Source organism: Momordica charantia (assembly GCF_013281855.1).
Source record: "Momordica charantia cultivar OHB3-1 chromosome 8 unlocalized genomic scaffold, Mcharantia_2.0 BLBB01000008.1, whole genome shotgun sequence".
Taxonomy (NCBI): Eukaryota; Viridiplantae; Streptophyta; class Magnoliopsida; order Cucurbitales; family Cucurbitaceae; genus Momordica; species Momordica charantia.
The window spans coordinates 25993768-26016143 of NW_028275166.1; the positions used below are offsets into that span (position 1 = coordinate 25993768).

Genomic DNA, 22376 nt, shown 5'->3' on the forward strand with positions numbered 1-22376 from the left:
GCTTCTCAATCTAGTTTTTCCAAGATAAATAGATTTCGAAATAAGAGATTTTCAAGACATTGTGATTTAGGTGGATGGAGGGTGGCTAATTTTATTAATCCTAATCACGATTGGGATTGTCAACCTGCTTCGTGAATACATAAATGAGGATGATTTTAATGCTATCACGTAGCTTCTCATTAGCAAGATAGCGGCATAAGATTCATGGACATGACATTTCGATAAAAGAGGTATCTATAGTGTTAAAAGCGGATACAAATTGTGTATGCAGATGAAAATTAGTTAAGCAACTCCAAGCCACAACCACACTAAGAGGTCCTTTGTTTTTAAAAAATATAGATGTCCGCAATTTATAGATGCCTGTAATTTCAAATGTCCAAAATTTTGTATATCCGACATCTTCAGATAAGCGCATTTGTTTTGTAGAAAAATTTATAAGGATATCCAGGAATATTTGGATAGTTATGTTTGTTTGGAGGATTTATTCTTTTAAATGTGTTAAATTTAATATAATATATTTATTTGAATTAATTTAATTTTTTTTATTTTTTATATGTTATTTTGTACAACAAATTAATTAATATTAACTTAATATATATTTCATTTTCAACTTTAATAGTTTCAAAAAAGACAATCATATAATTTATGCTATATTGGGTTAAATTTATTTATCCTATCATGACGTTTTATTTTTTAAGATAAAAAATATTGTTGGTCATAGAAAAAATGTTGTTTTAAAATTATATATTTATGATAATAAATATTATTAATAATGTAATTACTTCAAAATATTAAAAATAAATTGAGATATTACGTAATTTAATTACAATTTATTTTACACGTAAATCTAATGTACAAATATACTTAATAGCATAAAGTTGTTTATTAGACAACGACTACATTAATTTATTTTAATTATAAATTTAAAATTTTAAAATAAAGAATTTTTTTGACTACAAGTTAAAAATATGATGAAAAAAAATATATGAAAAAAAAATGAATGGTAAAAATGTAAAAAATGGATGTCTTCGACACGAAAATCTTGGAAATCCGTGTTTCAAAAGGTATCAAAAACTCGTAAGATGTCTTCGGTATGAACATCCTGGGATACCCAGACAAAGATTCGCACGAAATAAAGTTTGGTGGAAATCTCTATGAAAATTGAAAACTAATTCACATCGATCTTCATCGGATCATTTTCGAATCTGATTCCATTGCTGTAATGAAGATGATTTCGAGGAAGAAAGGAACATGGATCAGGACATCCAAAAGCTTTCTTCCTTTGGCAAACTCATAGATTCAGTTTCATCCAATTTGACCATAGATTTATTAAGAACTGCTATGAAAAGTTTACTTTAAGCTAATTCATCCACTAATCTTAATACAAAAAATAATGTAAAAAATTAGTATTGTGCAACAAAATTAACAGTTAAACAACTCAACCAAAACTCATTATTAGGAGTTAGATCTAGTGTTATTTTTGTGTGAATTTTATCAATTTCATATTAAATATATATTTTATAATTTATTCACTGCATGTTAGAATACCGAAAATTACAATTCTTTTCTAAAGTTTAAGGTGAATATTACAATATTTATCCAAGTTTAAGGTATAATTTGAAAAAAAAAATTGAAGGTAGATGGGTAAACATTGATAAATCTTGCTAAGTTTATTCGGAAAATTCTTTTTTCCTACCATTTATTTGAGTTATTTTTAAAGTCACTTTAAGTTTAAATAGTATTTTAGATTTTATATACATTCACTTTTTGTTTATTTTGAAATGTCTATTTTTGTGTCTATATTTTTAAATTTCATCAACTTTGATTCGTGTACTTTAAAAGCATGCGTGTTGATTCCTTTAATTTTAAAAAATTATAATTTAGATCCTTGTTCACAAAATTTCAATACAAATTTTATACTTTATAAAAATTCTTTAACACAAAATCTTGACAGTATTTCAAAAAGATTATTGATTATATTGTGGATTGAAATTGTAATTGAAAAAAAATGTGATTAAAGAAAAAATAAAATGATCAAATGGTTATTTTTTTAAGAGTTTCAGTATTAAAATACATATTTTGAAAGCACTACGAAAAAATAAAACTTTAAAATATTTGTAAACTATGTTTATAGAAACAATTATAAATGTAATGGAAAAATAACATTTAACCCTAAAATTAGCGCATTAATGTTTACCTTTTATACGTACGTACATATATATATTTTTAAGGCGAAATACCAAAAAATAAAACACTAAAATATTTGTAAACATACAAAATAAAATGGAAAATATCTTTTTTACTCTAAATTTAGCAAAGTGTATTATTTCTTACTCTAAACTCTCAGTTTCATCAATCTACACCTTAAATAATTTATTGTGATTTACGTCCTAAAGTTCTAAAAAGTGTTGAAATCTTTACACGTTGGTATATTTTCGTTTGAAAATTTATTGAAAAAATTATTATCATATTGATCAAATGAGTTATAAAACATATATTTGATTTAAAATTGATAGGTTTCAAACAAAAATAGTTTTTATGGTTGAAACTTAGTTTTAACAAATTATTTACCTATCAACTTAGTATATTAATCGAACTTAATTTTGTACAAAGTTTAGATTTTCATTAAATTAGTGAGATTTTAAGTTTTTTACTTTTTTTATTTTTTGTTTTGTTAAAATGGGTTGGTTGATAATATAAAGTAAAAATTGCAATACTTATATAAATTTATAGTTTAAATTGATGAAGTTAAAAGTTTAGAGTGAATTGATATGATTCCTCAAGTTTATAGGTAAAATATGATGTTCTCCCTAATTATAGTTAAAAAAAACGAGTTGATCACAACTTCACATGCTTTTTTGAAAAATATATAATATTTTGATTTAATTTGTAAATATGGTATTTTAATATAAATAATAATAAGAAATGTGTTATTATTTTCTAAAAAGGAAAAAAGAAGTATGTTATTATCTCATGCAATAATTCTATCTGGATATATATAATAAATAAGAGTATGTTATTGTTAAAAAAAATAAAAATAAAAAAGTATGTTGTTGCTTTATGCAATAATTCTATCTAGATATCATTGATGGTGATATATTATTCCTTAAAAAAAATCCACATTAAATCCAAAAGCATAATAATAATAATAATAATAATAATGTGTTGTGTTTTTCATATCCTATCAATTTAACTTCTAATGATTTTGATTCGACTACTCAAAATTTGGAATCTATTTTGCCCCTACAAACTATAAGACTTTAAACACAAAAATTAAGTGAAATTTTATATTTTTATTGTAAATTGTATCCATTTTTATCATAAATTTTTACCTTCACCAAATTAGATCTTAGAATTAGATTACAAATTTTACTTTCTCTTCAATTTCAACTAATTCACTCACTAATTTTAACAAAAAAAAAAAAATCTCACTAATTTCAATGTAATGAAATTGTGCACAAAATTAAATTAGGTCGAGGCACAAAATCGACCCAACATTTACAAATTAAAAAAAAACATCTCTAATCAATTTCATAATAGGTATATGTTTTATAAATTGTTGGGTGAAAATACATTTTTTTATCATTATTTCAATAAAACTTATTAGAAGGTATAAATTGCAATACTAATTCAACTTTAAATTTAATATTGCAATATTTATCTAAGTTTAAAGTACAATTGATACACCTTGCTAAGTTTACGGTAAATTTTGATATATTTTTTTCTCAAATATCGATTATAGTATGAACTTTTTTTTTTTTTTTTTTTACTCTCACCTCTCCTATCTTTCCATCTCTTTCACTATTTATCCCGGTTATTTTAATAAAAGTACATGAACTATAAAAATGTTTTTTAACCAATTTTATAAATAAAACATGTGAAATGTAAATCTATAAATTTAAAGAGGGATAATTAAGAAGTTTTCATAAAACTGCAGAAGGTATCATTAGTCATTGCATCACTTTCATATGGTACTATTTTTCATAGATCACTTTCTTGTTGCATCTAAATCAGAATGGACAACTTACCAATAATTTCCAATTCCTATTCAAGTTAAATCAATTTTGTGCATATTCTCAATCAGTCTCAATTTATACTAATAATTTTATATTAAATTGAAATAGATTGATATTTGAGAATCTTAAGAAGCACTTTCCACTTGAGTACTCTTATTATAAACATTTTAAGGAAAAAAGTGAAAAAAAAACTCTTTTAAGGTATATTTTAATGTTTACCATCTCAAAAAAGTTGGAGTGTAGGAGCACTTTCTCTTTAGGCTAGAAGTTTTAGAGCCAGAGAGATTGGGAGGAGTGGAATGAGATTAAAATAGATGTTTTAGAAGTAAATAAAGTCGTTTAGTAGGAGTTTAAGATTTTATTTCTCACTCAACAATGGAACGTTCAAGACGTTGAACTTTGCTTATTTCTTTTTTAAAGGATAGATGAATAAAATGATATTTTTGTTCCAATTTTTGTCTCTTCTTCTCTCTCTGTATTAAACTTTTCCTTGCCATAATGATCCAATTCCTAGTAGTATCAATGATACAAGTCGGATTCTAGATGTAGAAATATAAGAAGGAAGATCCCCTTCTCCATCGAAAGAAATGATATTTTCACATATACAACACATAAAAAATTAACCAAATTTGTCTGATGTAGAGGCAATCGAGAAAGCGGATCTTTGGACATTTGTATTCCCACGTTTTATTTGGATATCTCAAGATACGCGGGTATCTTAAGATTCCCACACGAGGGACATCTATCTAACTTTCTTTAGATATTCTTTTGAAACATTGAGTTTCAAGATTCATTCTTTGAGGATATATCTACTTACATTTTCCTCTATTTTTCCATAAATTTTCTTTTATTTTTACTTTTAACTTTATAATTTAAATAAATTAATTTACTCATGAAATAATAATCAATTTTATGCAAATAAGACAATTTTATGCAATTAAATATATTTATACATTACATTTACATATAAAATAAACTTCAATTAAATTATATAAAATCTCTATTTATTTTTAATATCACGAAGAAATTATATTAATATTATTATCACAAATGTATAATTTTAAAGCAAGACCAACATATATTTGATATTTTTTCTCTTAAGAAAAAGATAATTTGGTCATATGATAAATAAATTTCCCCTAACATAACACTAATTATATATTTTTTTAAAAAAGAAAATTATATATTTGTCTGTTTTGAAAAATATTAAAATTGAAAGTAAAATTTATATTTAGTATTTATATATTTTTAAAATAATATATTAATATGAACTATTTTGTTCTACGATATAATATATAAAAATTAATATACGTGGAATCAATATTAAAAAATAAATTTATTATATAAATTAAAATTATAGTAAATCAACGTATAACTTATATGGATATTCATTAGGACATTTTATTAACATTATATAAATTTAAAATATTTAAATAATAAATATCCTGCAAAACAAATATAACTATCTAAATATTCTCATAAATCTTCCTACAAAATAAACGCGAATATCTAAAATGTCATATATCTAAAATTTTGGGTATTTGAAATTTCAAATATTACATTTCCAGAAAACAAACGTAAGACTAAAGTGCAAAAAAATGCCTATGAAATTGACCTTTGTTTCAAAAATATTCTTACTGTTTCACAAGTTTTAGTGCACCTCCATCTCGACTTTTCATAAATGCTTTAAAAAATAGAATTTTAAAATTTAGCTCTTGAAACAAAGACAAAAGTTCATCAGTATTTTTTAATAATTTATTCAATTTAAAAAATATTTATCGAAGTATAGCTGGACAAGTTAAGACACTTATGTCTAATAAGAATGTGATTAGAAGGTGATGATTCAAATCTCGTACCCCGCCTAATATACTTAAAAAAGCTCTTAAAAATGGTTTTTTTTTCTTTTACCATTGCTCATAAATATTCTCTAAATATTTAAAAAGTATATTTTACATAATCTCTTTTCAAATTATTATCATTTTACCAAATTAGATAAAGATTAATTTCAATACAACAGTTACAATTCGTTTAAAAGTATAAGTAGATAATGGTATTTTTATCTTATTTGTTTTAAATGCTGAAATCTTTATCCTAAAATAAAAAAAGAATAGTCTTCGTCTTCAAATAAAAGTATAAAACGTACTGCATCTGCAGATCCCATAATTGATTTTCAAGGAATGGAGATGGAGGAACGCTCCTTTGTTAATTCTTCAGAACAACAGCAGGTTCATCTTCTCTCTCTCTTATCCTCAATATTTTCAACATTTGTAATTTAATGGAGAATCAGTTGTATTGTTTTCTTTCCCATTATCTTGGTGTCGCGCGTCTTCTGTCGGAACGGTTAATTTGGTCTCCAAAAGTCGAAAAACTGATTGATGAAAATTGACTAGCCGTCTTCTGCTAGGATTGGATCATCATGTTTGTAACATAGGGCTAACGGTACGTTCTCGTACTTAGCTGTTTGTTTTGTTTTGATTGTCCAAAACTCTTAATATAAGGTATGATTGAACATGGTCAACTTTGATGTTAGGATAATAACTTCGAGAAATTGAGCAAATGGTGCTGTATACTTTATTTATGGGTCTGTTGAGCTCAAACTTTTGGAGGTAGCTTTGCTTTTCTTTTGATGAACCTCACCGCTGGTTTCAATTTGGAAGATGAAGGCGGTGTCATATCTTGTGCTGTTTATTTTGACCTATTATCCGTTATAGAGCCACAACCCATATGAAGACTTCGATGTAGAATTCCAGATTGAATCATAATTCTCTGGGAAGTTGCGTTCATACCAAGGACACCTAGGTCTTTGAGTTCTAAGTTATCATCAAAGTTTTTGGCTCCATGGTTTTGTACTTTAGACATCAGCAACTGTGTTATAGGGGTCAATTTTAACATATTCTCAAAGCGAAGCATTGTGAGATATCTAGATTAGTGGTAATTTCTCACATGAATTATTTGCATGATGCTTGTCAGGAATTAATGTGAATTTCTTGTCTTGTAAGGTGGAAGATGGAGGTGAAAGTGCGAGGTATACTATTGACGAAGCTCTTATATCCATGGGTTTTGGGAATTTCCAAATTTTTGTGCTTGCTTATGCTGGAATGGGATGGGTTTCAGAAGCTATGGAAATGATGTTACTCTCCTTTGTTGGACCTGCAGTTCAGTCTGCTTGGAACCTTTCTCCTCACGAAGAGTCTATGATCACCAGTGTGGTTTTTGCAGGCATGTTAGTTGGAGCCTATTCATGGGGCATAGTTTCTGATAAATATGGACGAAGGCAGGTCTCATTTATTCTAATATCATTTCACTTTCATTAACGTATGCGTATGTTTGATGATGTGAATTTCTTCCACTTGTTAATGCTATTTGTGCAATCTACTTACGTCCTCTGCTTCCACTTCCTTTTTAATTGTTCTTATTGTTCAGACTTGAAGATTTTTTTTTTTTAATATTTTGACTGATATTCATGAAAGATTCTATTGTAATCAAACAACAAATTTTTTAATACAATAGCTTCTTTGGGGTGGGGTTCTCTCTACCCCTCGCCCCTAGGCTGTCCTTTTGTGACTAATACATATCTTTTCTGTTTCTTATAAATAATAAAAAATAAAACTTTGTAATCAAAATTTTCTGATATAGAATTGAATTTTGTGCCAGTCTTGGTGGTTCTATTTCTCTTGTTTTTTGTTTTTAACTTTTCTTATTCAGGATAGATTTCTTCATTATGGAAATGATCACATCTGTTGCTGAATTCCAAGTTCTTTTGCCCCAAATTATATATCTTTGAATTTCTCTGATATAAAATTTAACTTTTCTTTCAGTCTTGACAATTCTACTTTTCCTTTGGTTTTTCTTTTTAAACTTCTCTCATTCAGGAGTGGTTTCTTCATTACAGCAACAATCACTTCTGTTGCTGGATTTCTAAGTGCTTTTGCCCCAAATTATATATCTTTGTTAGTTCTTCGCTGTTTAGTTGGCATTGGGTTGGGAGGTGGCCCTGTACTTGCGTCCTGGTTCTTGGAATTCATTCCTGCTCCTAAAAGAGGCACCTGGATGGTTGTTTTTTCAGCATTTTGGACCGTTGGAACAATCTTTGAGGCTTCATTAGCATGGGTATAATTTAGCTTTCTGTTCTAGTTGAGTAGATGTTCTTGCTACGTCTTGACCTCTCATTCAAAAAAGAAAGAAAAAAGAAAAAAGGATATGTTGATTGCTTGGTTCATTTCTGGTCAATCAACTTTGACACTGCTTGCAAATGATATATAATTTTGGAGATTTTCTTACTCTCCAAGTTTCATGTAGGATTTCTATATGTTCCTTCAATAACATTTAGTAATAGCTATTTGGAGACAGTCCATGATGTAGTGTTTCTCTCCTTTGTGTTTCAATAGATTTTGTATTAATTCTTTAATAAACAAGTTTACTATTAGTTAATGGTTTAAAATTGTTAGTTTTAAGCCAAAGCTTTGCTGTTAGCTAGTTATTCATTTATATTAGGAGCTGCCCCCTTCTACTTGTGGCTAAGAATAATATCAAAGTTTCCAGCAGTTAAACTTCATTACTCTGATGAATCAAAATGGTCTGGCATATAATTGTAGTGGTTTATAATATAATTTAAGTGCAAGTCTTCTTATTGGCTCTTCCTATCATTTTTTTGGACTCTACGCTTTCCAGCCGATACCATATAAAATGGTTGTAGTCCACCTTCATGTTTTTTATATACACTCTTATTTGCAGATGATCATGCCAAAATTAGGTTGGAGGTGGCTCCTCGCACTGTCTTCTTTTCCTTCCTTTCTTCTCCTACTCTTCTACAGATCTACTCCAGAGTCCCCACGGTATCTGTGTTTACAAGGTAGAACAAGTGAGGCAGCTATTATTTTGGAGAAAATAGCACGAATCAATCAAACAGATCTACCTCCTGGTGTTCTTGTTTCTGGTCACTCGTATGATTTTGACGAGCGAAGTATTCCGTTCGAAGATGTACGTTTGCTTTCACCAAGACAAACTAAAGTTGGAACTTCTCAAGCAACAGAATCTTATATGGTGGGCCTCTCTCCATTGTTTAAGCTTCTTTCTCGAGAACTGATTGTGTCCACATTGCTCTTGTGGGTAGTTTTCTTTGGAAATGCCTTTTCTTATTATGGCCTCGTGTTGCTAACCTCTGAGTTAACTGGAAATAGTAGATGTACGTCTACTGATATACCTCTAAAAGAATCCGAAGATATCAGCTACAAAGATGTCTTTATCTCTAGTTTCGCAGGTAACAGTCTTTTGGTTGTTCCGAAGTTTTCCCTAGTCGGGGGCAAAGGTTTGGTAGATGGATGATAATCTAACCTCAAATTTTCTTTGAAGAGTTACCTGGTCTCGCGTTATCAGCTGTCATGGTTGACAAATTAGGGCGTAAGTTGTCGATGTCTGCGATGTTCTTCCTGGGCGCCATATTTCTATTTCCCCTGGCATTTTATCGAACTGACGGTTTAACAACTAGCCTTTTGTTCGGAGCTCGCATTTGTATCACATCTACATTCACAGTTGTCTATATATATGCTCCCGAGGTAAGCTGGAATAGAGAAATAAATCGTCAAGAGACAATCTAGAAATATTGATTTCTGCAGGTTGATTACTTATGTTCCTAATAGTAATGTGATTTTTTAAGAGGATGGCCTGTTCTAATCTGCTTTTGATGGTTGATTTTTCATCTGGACTTGAATTTGCCTATCAAATGCCTTTCTTCTTTAAAATTAAAATCTCTATTTCTCTCCATGTTAGTTGATTGTGTGATTTATCATGACATAATTCATTGTTACAGATTTGTATATTCTCTTATAAGAAGCTCTTTGCATATCAGTTATCATTCCTCTGTCCTCTATTCAATTTTAGTTAGAAATGTGATTACGAACCAAAGCTTTACAACATACGTGTGTTAATGTTTCTTGGTGCAAATTTTGTGCATGGGACATTAACTTTTTCCCTAAGATTTTTATCATAGTTTTCCTCCAGCTCTTCTTTGGCATGGTGTAACTTAGTTATCCTCTTACAATCTATGCAAACTACAGATATATCCAACCTCAATACGAACAACCGGAGTTGGGGTCGCTAGCTCTGTTGGAAGAATCGGGGGAATGATATGCCCTCTCGTGGCCGTCGCCCTGGTTAAAGGATGCCATCAAACAGCAGCCATTATTTTGTTTGAGATAGTAATTTTGCTGTCGGGGATCTGTGTTGTGTTCTTCCCATTCGAAACCAAGGGGCAAGATCTTCCTGAAAATTATGTAGCTGAAACTTAGAATGCACACTGATTACATAGTTTCCATTACCTGTGATCTCGCCCCCTTTCCTTTATTCATTATCTGCTGCTATAGCTTCTGTTGAAGAGACCGTACGTTGAGTATCGACTTCAAGACTTCCGGTATTTACAATACCAGCTCGAGAACGAGAGTCGCAAAAAACAAATCCTATTACTATTCTTCAACTATTAGGTGGGATACAATGTAGGACTGTTACACGACCAGTTATCCGTACAATAAATGAGCAAGGATTGAAATGTGGTTTCTGCTGTTAGATATGTTAAATTCATTCTTACCAGGAGAATATGTTCTCTCTTGTAGAGAGTTTCAAATTGTCCTTTGACAGAACTTATTGAGATATTTGAAATTAAATAATGCTTCTTAATTCTCTCTCTTGCATCTAATGTTCTTAAAAGTGATAACTATATTATATGATTATGCTAACTGTGGATATTGTCCAAGTTTGATGAATTGTAACACAGGAAAGAAGTGACTTTAGGGCTTGGGGGATCAATGTTGTACTGAATTCTAAGAGTAGCTTGATAGGGTAGTTCTTAGGGAGGACCGTCGAGCACATTTGACAAAGATCAAGAAAGATCTCGGTCGTAGCAATGCTCCACGCCACATTCGACATTTGAAGTGCGAAAGATTTTTCTCTAGATCTGGAGGCAATTGAAAGACTGTAGTTTAAGATCATACGTCTTGAAGGTTTGAAACCTTTCAAAGTTCGAACTTTTTTAAAGAAAGGCTGAATTCAGTCAACTTTCAGTTATTTTGGCTCCTCTTATCTGTTAAAGATGAGGATAAAACCCTTGCTCCCATCCCATCGACACGTGGATCAACGCCAATCTTGAAAAAGCGATTCAGAAATCTAACACGCATTATCCAGAAGCCGACGATTCGATTCGATTCGATTCACGAAAGCAGAGCAGAATGATAAGTCATGTAAAAGGTCTATTTCCACGGCCGCTATCACCGCCTGTTGCGGCGCATCCAAATTGGAACAGCGCCGTCGTCCGATTCGCCGCTCCGCTCGCCCTAACCAGAGCCAGTTGCCGGATCGCAACGACCGCGGCGGCAATATTGGCAGCCGCGGTGGTGATCGCTTCGCCGGCGCCGTCGGCCGCAACTGAGAACAGCAGCAGCAGCAGCATATCTGAACAAGAAGCAGAGACTACGCTGTCGAACATTCCGCAGACGCTTTCCGGCGAGTGCGCGGTGCCGAGCGACTGCAAGAGGGCGAGAATTCAGCGGCCGAAGTCGAGGAAGGCAGAGTCGTGCACGATCAAGTGCGTGGGCACCTGCATTCGAGGCGGCGAAGGATCTCCCGGAGAAGGGCCATTGAACATCAGGAGGTAAGCGAAGATTCAAAAAAATGGAAACTGAACCCTAATTGATGAACACAATTGTTGTTTTTTGATCAGTGGAAATTGTTTTTTGCAGACCAATTGTTGTTTTCAAGCAAGGGTTTCGAAGTCGTCAATATTGGTGAGTACGTATCTCTTTAAACATAGTAGTTAGTTTAGTTTAGTTTCTATATTTAATTGAGGATCCATCTATATTCTGCCACCAGCGTAGAAACCAAATTAAATGCCACCTTAATTAATACCATCCTAAATCGTACCAAAAAATTAAAAATTAAAAAATTTATCTTAGATTGTGTTTGGAAGTGATTTTCAAAATTGTCAAAATCACTTCTCTCATTAATCATATTTGACAAATTTAAAAATTAATTTTAGAAAAATTTAAATTACATTATCATTGATTTTTCAAGATCACCACTCAAGTAATATCTTAAATTCTTAAAATCAATTTTTTAATTTGTCAAACATGATAAATAGAAATGAAAATATTTTTGTCACGTCCAAATTACATTTTAAACTTTTCTAAAATCAAAATTAGACAGTGATTATGACAATATGACAAAATATGACAAAAGTGATGTGATTGTAGTAATAAAAAAATCATTTTCAAACCAAACCTTAACTAGAAAAGTACGTGATTTTAACTTGATTTGAAATTTTGAACCTCATCCTTTTATAATTTTGTGAACTTTTTTGGTATTTGCAGTTTGGTGGAGTGTTCAGATATCTGCAATTTGATGGGCGACGGTGACGATGGACCTTGAGAACATTTTTTGTTTGTTGCCACATATTATTTATGCTTTATAATTACTTCAATTACAACCTTAAATTCATCTTTTTCCTATTTAAAATCATTCTTTTTCCATTTAAAAAGACAGGATTTTAATATTATATTCAAAGGAAAATTTGAATGAATTGTTAGAATGAGTAGCTAAAAATCCCATTTAGCACATTTTTAACCTTGCTTGAAAACACACCAGTTTTTAGTCAATTTTCGAAAACAATTTAAAACTACATAGTCTAAATTTTATTTGTTATAAACTTCTTTTTTATAAAAATCAAAACACAAAATTTAAAATTAATTTTAGATAAATATAACATCTGACTAATTTTCATGTCCACCTAACTCTATATAACAACTCCGTAATTCTACAAAATACGATATCTACAACTTCCCACTACAAGATTAAAAGGTGGAGGGAATAACATGATAGATACAGAGGCTTAGTCTTTGATATCTTTAAATTGTTCACTCAGGTCAGAACAAAAATAAGGTAGAGCTTATTGTGATTGTACAAATATGAACATCAATCACCTAGAACATGAAAATGAGCTCCCTTTCCCTTGGAAAAATTAGGAGCGCTAATGGAAAAAAGAGCACAACTTCCACCTACCTAGCAATTCTTCCAAAAAAAATTTACACCCACATTATGCAACCAAAGGCAGAGAATAGGAATACCACATTTGAAGACTTGGCGATTCTTTATACAAATGCATGAAGATGTCATTGCAATGAAGATCTCTCGGGCAAAAATAAGTATCGGAAGCGAGAATCGAAAGGAAGAATACCGCAGTTGCGAGAACCGATTAGGCTTTGCCGCCTCTGCGCTATACAGCCCTGAACAAAGGCAGCTTGATGGGGTGGAAGGTAATGTGATATCCATACCGCCAAATTTGCATCGTCAACGGAGTTTTTGGCGAAGCAATATAGGAGTTTTGGTACCAATAATCTCCCTTTGCTACTAACACCTACGGAAGCTCGAATGAAATCACGCTGTGCCTCCAAAAGATCCTCCCGAACGTTATTTGCAGTGTAGACCCTCACCTACACAAGTTATATGAGTTAGACTTGAACTAGGAAAATGGAAAACCGTCGTCCTCATTCTTACACACGGGTTTCTTTATGTAGAATTACCGCAGGTGAAGAGTACGTCCCGCAGCTCAGGGCAAATGTTAAAAGTGGTTCGTGTTTATCTATCGCAAATCTTCGCTGCTCCTCCGTCACCTTTGATTTGTGAAGCGCAAGAAGCAAAGCCTGGTTGTAATTTTTCACAATATAGGTTAATGAGGACATGGAACTATGGTAATAGAATAAGTGCATACAACAAAGAAAAGTTTAAAGGTTAATTTAGTTCCTATCCTTTCAACTTTTATTCATTTTAGTCCCTAGATTTAAAATGTCCGTTTTGGTCCCCGCAGTTTAGAAAAGTGACCATTTAGTCTCTTCATTTTCATTTTATTTCATATCAAAATTTTAACATGACACTTCACTCACTGTTCTTGAAATGTAACCATAAATTTGTATTAAAGAACACTTATAAAATTTTACAATTAAGGACCCCAAAATGATCACTTTTTAAAAGCATAGGGACCAAAACGGACTAAAACAAACTAAGACTAAAATACAAGAATCAAAATAGTATATAAACCAAAAAGAAAAGAAAGAGAGAGAAAAAAAAAAGAGTTAGGGCAAGGGCATACAATTTGTGGCCTGTGAACTGGTGGTTTCATCTTGAGGATGACATATTCAATTCCTGTTGCACTGAAAGAATGCCCCCCAACTGTGTATGCTGCCTGTGAGAGTATATTTCAAAAGAAATAACTTATTGACACCCAAAAAGAAAGAACTTGACAACAAAAATAAGAATCTTTAGCTTTCAAAATAAGTATTTTGACTAAAACCATTAGTTACTAGAAGTTTTCACGTTACGGGTACGTTTTTCACGGGCAAAGCTAGTGCATTTCTTTCATTGAAATATCGAGAATAATACAACAGTAGAGAGACCCTAGAGGATGTCTCAAACATAACAACTCTTAGCATCAGGGCAACCCTGGGAGTAAATACCCATATAAAATCAATTCATTGAGTTTTCGAAACAGTACAGGCTGTTCGACCTAACTCGTTCCAATGTTCGAATCTCAAAGTAAAACCTTCAAATGGCATATGACAAAATAATTCAGGCAAATTATAAATGGACACTAGCTAAGGCTACACATGGTAGATGACATTTCCTTGAAGCTGTGAACAGGTACAAAGTAGCCATGAATATCTATTTTCGAGAATAAATTCACTTAAAAGTGAAGCTTTCATCAACACTTCGAACCTTATATAAGTCGGCTATATTTTTGGAGGAAAATAATAATAGGATGCCCTTTCAATAATTGTAAGGATGCTTTATGTTAGTAGTTAGTAGGGTTCCGTTATAAATAGAGTGAGGGGTAAGGATGAAGGTAGGTAATTAGGGTATGGTTTAAGCTTGAATAAAAATACTCAGAGCGGCACCTCGAATTACTTGGTAGCTATTGTAGTTCTTATACCTTTTATATTTCGATATGTCGTTAGTGTTCGAGCTCTATCATTTTCTCAAATCATATCAAATCAAGTTCGAGTTCAAGTTACATTTGGCTGATTTGAGGCAAAATTTATGGACAAATAGGAAAACCAAACTAATAGAACAGGCCAGAGATGGAATAAATCTAAATCTATTCATATCATTGCTATGAACAAACCAAAGTGTTCAGATCAAACTATTAACCAAAGCTAGTCTATTTGGCTAAATATTAACAAAAAACATTGATATTTTTAAATGAATCTACCTAATGTACCAAGTCTCGTTAAAAAACTCCACCATTCACGCGCTTATGGAGTATGCCTAACCATCTGACATGAGGACTAATGGCCTCCCTGCCACTGCTCACTATGTATAACCTCCTGCACGCTATACTAATGCTTGGGCCCCAGCTAACCAACTTTCATTTTCTACGCACACCTCGACTAGTCTCATAGGACAGCAATCTCAACCTAAAACATCTTGCTATCAAGAAACCCATATGACTTTAATATCTTAAGTAGGTGACTATCGTAGATTTTGAACTCATTCCCCAAAGTTTATTTTTTTTTCATTTGCCCCAATGGCCAACGTCACTAGGTCAACTCATGGTGGTTGACAGCTAACCTACTCTAATTGTGCTTCCAAGCACACTATCGTGCATTTGGCCATAGGTTCATACACCCTCATGGTGCACTCTACAAGACCAATGCTTGGGCATCCTCCAACAGCCTACCATTATCATCACCCTCCTAGTGCACATCGGAGCACCGTGGATACTATATTGCTCACATCACACCAAGCACCCAAACATGTGAGTTTGCATTGCCAGAAAGTGCTAGCTTCTAAGTGCTAGCTGTGCTGTGGTGCTCCTTACTTGTTCAAGTGTATCTGTGTGACCCTGTCAAATTAGTTTCGAGGTGTGCTCTCTGAAATGTAAAGAGATGGAAAGTTCGAAGTAAATTTAATCAATGTCTTATGCATACTTGATCGAAGTTTTTCTAAATAAACCTTGAACATGAGTTAGTATTATCACTACAACTTCACAATAACATATGTAAATTGACGAGGCAACACACTAACTACATCTCTACAGTATGTGATAGCTATACAATGCAACTAAATACACAGAAGAAATATCAGCTCCAAAGTATGGATCCACGAAATAAAATAATATTGGCTTCAAAAACAAACCTTTTGCATTAAAGAGAAAAGTTTCAATTCACTTTTTGGAACTCCATAAGCCAGGTAAGCCTGTCAAAAATCAGTGAACGACAAACTTAGCATCTACCCATATTTAACAAATATGCTCTGTACTAAAAAACATATTTTAAAAATATGCTCTTACAGTTAACTAGCCATGTATAAAACCAAATTTAAAAAAGAGAAAGCTACTTACATGCATGATCAGTGCATTATATAAGTTAATCCAGAAGGCTAGCCTTTCATCACTGTTTAAATGAATGGGATTCACTTTTGCAAGCTGCTCCACAAGAGTGCTGTATACAATACCGATACATTAGGGACTAAAACATGCCAACTCTAGATTACAGAAAAAAATTTGCAGGATTATCATATTTCCAAAAAAAAAAAAAAAAGGGAGAGAATCCACAAAAACATGGAAGAAAAATGAAGGACAATGTAGTTCATGGATGCTACCGGAACTTCCTCAATTCTCCTGCAGCATATTCTAATTGCTTCTTTCCAACTGACATCCAAGAAACTTCAGCTGCTTGAGAATAAGTCCCAATGTCAGCCCAGCTTAACTTTCCACGTACACTGTATGGATCACAGGCATTCTTTGTGGCCAATACTTCGGAGCTACATGGAAGATCAATTTGTGGACTTTGAACTTGAGATGAAATAATGGACCGTTCAGATGATGACCACCATGATGAATTGGAGAGATGTCCTCGGGGTGATGCAGGTGAGTGGCTTTCCAATGTTGATGATTTGGATGGCACAGCAGAATCTGCTAGAGAGATGAATATGTTCTTCATACATCTTACCATTTCTTCTGATAATATATTAGGGTGATGCCAAAGGCCACTTGATGGTGCCCCTCGAGACATTTTCTCACATTCTACAGATTGGGAACATTTGGTGACCTCTGTTGCAGACGTCTTCTCACAGCGTGATTCGACTAGGTCAACTGTATCCTGATTCAGCATAAATAAAGCTTCAGCGTTAATCCTGAAAATTATGGTTTAGGAACACAGAATGTATTGATAGTGGCAGTTGAAAATTTCATCAATCTAACTTCTAACAGTTATCATCATTTGACCCTATAGTTTCCAATAAACTTCAGTCAAAATTAGTATTTCAATTTGTTACTCTGACTACAGGAAGACATTACTCAAATCAAGTTATACAACCCCAAAAAAATAGAGAAAAAACAAATCTGGTCTGAGTGACTTGTTTTCTACTAATCATGAAATAGAAGAGATGAAAACTTAAACATCTGTTGTTCCAGCCACTATCAAGCGTTTGTTTTTAAACTTCTAACACAAAAACCACCCTTGGAAAAGTGGAAATATTTTTAATGCATTTTTAAAAGTATAAAAAACGTTTGATCAATAGTCCATTGTCCCAATAAATTTTTGAGACATTGAAAAGATTGATGGAATATAATTAAAATAGTTGACATATCTAGACACTTTCTAAAATTGGACATTTTGAGATTTATTTAGTGAAAACAGTGAACACAATAACTACAAAATCCTGATAATATGACAACCATTATATCTGCTATCATAGATTAATCAATCATAAAATGCTTTAAAAGAATTTTCTGGATAAGAGTTGGCATTATCTCAGATTTGTGGTTTTCATACCAAAAAGTAGACATTGGGCGCTTGAATTAGTTTAGCCTTTTTAAGATGGAAAACGGAACTAGTCCTCCACCTGTTGCAACTCTTTCTTCATATATGTGTCACTAGATTTATAGTTTTATTAAATACAGGGCTTTAAAGTTCAAGAAATCAACTGCATGGAGGAGCTGGAGTACAGTGAAAGCAAACAAAAATCGGTCTCACGCTTATGCTTTCAGCAACAAAGGATGAATAACGAAATATACTCCTTTACAGTCAACAAGGACCATAAAAAGTAAAACAAGTTTGCATGTGTTCTGAGAAAGGTAAATTACTGACAGAGAATAAGTAATAAGTTCAAGCAAAACCACAAATATTAATTGTAACAATGGTCACATATTTCCTGTCTAAATGCAAGTGAGAACTCAGCTAAAGTTTCAGGAAAAGAAAAAACAAATATTTACATCAAGACAAAAATCAATGTGGTGAGATACCATTTTTTTCATGGAGTCAGAATTGGAGCGAAGGGAAATTGAACAAGGTGATGAATGCATTAAACGATATTCTGCAAGCCTCCTTTCATTCTTTTCTTGACTAAGTTGGAAATGTAAAGAGACCATCTCTTGCTCGAGTCGTACAACTGCATCTTCCAATACCGCAATGCTAGATAGAAGATCTTGAGCCTGCATAAATTTCAACGCAAAGAATATTCCCGCTGTAATTTCATAATACAAGTAAAAATTTTGGAAATTTTGATCAAATAAGGTACGGGATGAGTTTCCAAGACAAACTGCCTCAAAGGGTGCAAGGGCTCTTGCTACCAAATACAATCTTCACATTAGGTTTTTTCCATTCTGTCACATAATTAGTAGGGGACTGAAAAGAAAGAAAGAGATGGAGAAAATTCTTGGGAAATTAAAATTCACTAAAGCTATAAAGCACTTAAAGTGGATTCTACTTTACCATTACTCAATTATTTCATAATTTCCCAAAGGTTTGCTGTAATTCCTTTAGGAAATGGGGGAAGTCAAGCTTTTTATAGGTTTTGGAAGGAAAAGTTAATTGAGCTTCTGTTTTCTTATGGATTGACGTCTAATCCCACATTGCTAACTTAAATTCTCAAGAAAGTTATGCAGGGAAGGAATGAGAAGGCATGTTACATCTGTTTTTGATGAAAGTTGAAGAGTTTTAGGATACTGCAGTGTAATGAGTTCAAGCAACTATGTAATAAGGGAGCACCTTTATTTTTCTTGTTGTGCCACATGAAAAATTTTTTATACAACCAACCATTTCACTTTTGTTTTTTAAGCGAAGTTACCTTCTCCCAATACATAAACTCATTCCAGTTCTTCTCTCCTTATCTCTCAATGATTATTTGTAAAATTTAATATTAAGATTTGTTCAAATTGGGAGGCATTTATAGCTATTAGCTCCCCTTTAGTTCTTTTCTTGTATTTATTTTTGTTTTGTTTTCACTCTCTTGAGAGTTTGTATCATTGAACATTTATGTTAATTTTTCATTTATCAATAAAAAGTTTGTTTCTTGTTAAAGGAAAAAAATGAAATATTAAGATTTTTCATATTTAAAAGCCTAAATATCACAAATTAGATAATCAATAAATTGTGTAATTACAAGCAACATACATGATGAGGGAGGCATGAGAAACTGGCTAATCCTAGATCCTTCTTCTGGATAGCATCTTCAAGGGAAGTGTGTAGCTCTATCTCTTCTTGCAACTTTTGTTGTAACCTTCTCACCTACAAAATAACATTTTTTTAACCTAACAATCAAACCAATTGGTAGCGCGCAAGCTGGCTCCGACACTCACAGATATAATATATATATATATATATATATATATATATATATATATATATATATATATATAGGCCTGATGATCTTATAGAAATGAAGAGGGTTGGAGGATTTATTGAAGCGTAAAAAGTAACACGTCATAATGCTTTGCTAGTCTAAATGTAGGAATGTTGATGGCAAATCTATGATGATATATGGTAACAGAATATCCATACACAGGCAGACACTTACATCTTGTTCAAGCTGAAATCTGTAGGGAAAAGAACCATCATCTTTCTCCAGTAATCCAGCAGTCCCCGTCATTATGCCAAGATTGCTCTGCTACATTAAATCAAAACTCAGAAATAGTGGTAAATGTACTGCATAGATTATATTTTACAGTGAGTCCATGTTGTTCAAAAGCAAAAGATAACTAGATTAATTTACTCACTAATAGTAATAATGCGACTAGTGTTTTAAAGCAAGACCATTCAATTTAGAGAGAGACAGAGCGAGAAGAGGCAAAGGACACGTGAATTTATAATTAATGCCAACTAAAATAACAACATTTATACGCAATAAGGGAAGGAAAAAAGAAAGAATCTCCCTTCATCCATTCTTCCAGACAATACTAACAAAAATCTACCCATAATTTTTATAGAAAATGTCATCATGGTGAGATTTAAACTATGAAGTAGAAGTCAATGAAAGCTAGAAGCATTTTAAGATACGCTGTTCCCAAAGACTCCAACCATCCAAGTATTTAAAATAGTCTTATGTTCCAGAATGTAGCAAACTACAAGAGAGAAGAATGAGTTTACAAGATAATACCAATGTAAAGCAAGCTCCCTATTTCTGTACATAGAGCATAATAGTTACTTTTATCAGCTCAGTCCGAGGTTTAGTAGGTATGGCTCAAGGTGAAGGAAGCCTGCCTCGACCAGTTTACAGTTAGTAATTATCTTAGTTTGTGCCATATGGTCACCAGTAGTTTGCATCTGCAGTAGGCAGTTTTCAGACATTCACATTTAACAGAAACCAACAATTAGTAGGTAATGACAATTGTGTTTTCATATTCTTCATTTTGTTGGTATCTTTGTCTTTTTATTTTTTCTGATAAGTTCTGTTTTGCACCTAGTTGGAGTTCGGGATTAAAGACATTGGACTATTTGAGGCCTCTAACTCCATTTTATTATTCAGTTCTTTATAGACATAAGGTTGAACTATGTTAAATACTTTGTCGGGTCAATTTATCCACTTTTTTGTATTGAGATAATTTTTGTTGCTATGAACAAAAATGGTAAATCACTTAGGAGGCTAAAGTTCCTCTTCCTTTAATGAACCTGCATCAATCCTCTTCCTTCCCTTTTCTTTCTACTCAGTTACAGAAAACCATGTCCGTAACACCTTACCTCTGAAAACGAGTCAGCACAACGAAGCTCAACGAGATTTCCTGAATTAGAACTGCATCCAGAATGGGGATAATATCTGTGGCGTTGCATGGTAGAAATGAAAGAAAAAACATTAAAAAGGAAGCACCATTGAGCTCTGCAGAGAACAGAAGAAACGAAGAAGACGATACAGAGAGTCCAGAGGAAAGAGCATTCTTACGAGCAAAGTCCAGATTGAGCAGGTGAGTCCGACATGTCGGGTTCATGAGTTTCAATGGCCTTCACATAAAAATAGTCCAGAATCTCAAGCATCAGCAACGAAACTCATGCCAAAATAAGCAACACAAGTCCCATATTTCCTCCAAAATCTAGACTCTAGATTACCCACGTCTTAAACTAAGAACCCACAGCTACTGACCTCACATAAAATCAAAATCGAGAGGCAGAGACCAGAGACGCAGAATCATAAATGCACAGTAAAGCCCCTGTGAAGAGCCGATAGAATAGATACAAAAAGGAACTAGCCCCTCATGAAGGCACAGTTACGAGTCATTTTCAAAAGCAAAAGCAACGACCCATTTGAAGCATAATGAGAACCAGCGAACCTAATCAAACAATGTTTCGAAATCAAAGTCATAACCAAAAGCATTTTCAAGAGAAAGCCCAAAAAACTCAACTGATGTGATGGGTCTTCCGCGAAAATCAGAGCTGAGCTAAAAGCAAGAAATTATCAAGTTTTGTGGGAAAGTGGAGCTGTTCTTCCATTTTTCTCTGTTTCCTTTCCGCTTTTCGCAGTGGGGTGGTTTAAAGTTTTGAACTTGAAGCCATAAAGGTTAACAACATGATTAAATAATGTAATAAAGGAGCCTCCACTGTCGTAGTGACCCACTTCCCTCGTGTTGGAGAAAAGTCGGTGGCGTTTTGTGAATTATATCTCATCTCCTGATTAAAAGAGGGTCAAACGTCAAACTGAGATCTTTGAAGGAAAAAATGGATAAAGGGGTTGAAGCTGGAATAATTTTTATCAAATGTGTTCAATTTTGTTAAAAAGCAAGCTCTTTGAAGTAACAATTTTGATAAAAGAAAAAGTGTTAAATGCTGTAATATTTTTAAAATGTGAGTAGTTTGAATTATATTTTTAGTCCCATTCCATAGTTTAGTATGCAAATTTACAATTAATTACACAAAATGTGGAGGTGGGATCGAACTCACAACCTATTGATTTGTGATATATATAGCTCACTTTCACGCTTAAGTTTTATAATCTATTTTAGATATTAGATCGATGAGTGTTAATAAAGTTAATAGGATTGTAGATGATTTAGATATTCAACCAAATAAAAAGTATTAAATATGGAAAGATAGTAGAATGGATAGAAAATAT

The 22376-nt window shown here is 32.4% G+C and overlaps 3 protein-coding genes across 10 annotated transcripts; 2 read left to right on the forward strand and 1 right to left on the reverse strand.

Annotated features, from left to right (window-relative positions):
* Positions 1 to 6103: 6103 nt before the first annotated feature.
* On the forward strand, positions 6104 to 10688 carry NIAP (Major facilitator superfamily protein). Of its 3 annotated transcripts, none has more exons than XM_022287678.2 (7): positions 6113 to 6241; positions 7016 to 7041; positions 7173 to 7290; positions 7889 to 8126; positions 8751 to 9276; positions 9369 to 9571; positions 10073 to 10688. In XM_022287678.2, exons 2-7 carry the CDS (start codon positions 7023 to 7025, stop codon positions 10301 to 10303), a joined length of 1335 nt encoding a protein of 444 aa, XP_022143370.1. In that variant the 5' UTR covers positions 6113 to 6241; positions 7016 to 7022; the 3' UTR covers positions 10304 to 10688. The 3 variants fall into 3 exon arrangements, with proteins under 3 accessions (XP_022143368.1, XP_022143370.1, XP_022143371.1); XM_022287679.2 differs by lacking the exon at positions 6113 to 6241 and adding an exon at positions 6387 to 6455; XM_022287676.2 differs by having other exon boundaries at positions 6104 to 6241; positions 7016 to 7290.
* Positions 10689 to 10833: 145 nt separating this feature from the next.
* On the forward strand, positions 10834 to 12521 carry LOC111013256 (uncharacterized). 2 transcript variants are annotated; one of them, XM_022287681.2, is made up of 3 exons: positions 10834 to 11658; positions 11747 to 11795; positions 12374 to 12521. In XM_022287681.2, exons 1-2 carry the CDS (start codon positions 11237 to 11239, stop codon positions 11793 to 11795), a joined length of 471 nt encoding a protein of 156 aa, XP_022143373.1. In that variant the 5' UTR covers positions 10834 to 11236; the 3' UTR covers positions 12374 to 12521. The 2 variants fall into 2 exon arrangements, with proteins under 2 accessions (XP_022143373.1, XP_022143372.1); XM_022287680.2 differs by having other exon boundaries at positions 11747 to 11791.
* Positions 12522 to 12861: 340 nt separating this feature from the next.
* Positions 12862 to 21827, reverse strand: LOC111013303 (ubiquinone biosynthesis protein (Protein of unknown function, DUF547)). Of its 5 annotated transcripts, none has more exons than XM_022287731.2 (12): positions 21670 to 21827; positions 21213 to 21271; positions 21014 to 21089; positions 19854 to 19943; positions 19451 to 19564; positions 18301 to 18489; positions 16656 to 17155; positions 16396 to 16495; positions 16191 to 16250; positions 14149 to 14241; positions 13583 to 13702; positions 12862 to 13492 (listed from the first exon to the last, which is right to left on the reverse strand). In XM_022287731.2, the coding sequence occupies exons 2-12, from the start codon at positions 21245 to 21247 to the stop codon at positions 13172 to 13174; spliced, it is 1698 nt and encodes a 565-aa protein (XP_022143423.1). In that variant the 5' UTR covers positions 21248 to 21271; positions 21670 to 21827; the 3' UTR covers positions 12862 to 13171. The 5 variants fall into 5 exon arrangements, with proteins under 5 accessions (XP_022143423.1, XP_022143424.1, XP_087983496.1 ...); XM_022287732.2 differs by lacking the exon at positions 21670 to 21827 and adding an exon at positions 21411 to 21637; XM_088127370.1 differs by lacking the exon at positions 21670 to 21827 and adding an exon at positions 20433 to 20599 and having other exon boundaries at positions 19854 to 19940; positions 21213 to 21404.
* Between the last annotated feature and the right edge of the window lie 549 nt (positions 21828 to 22376).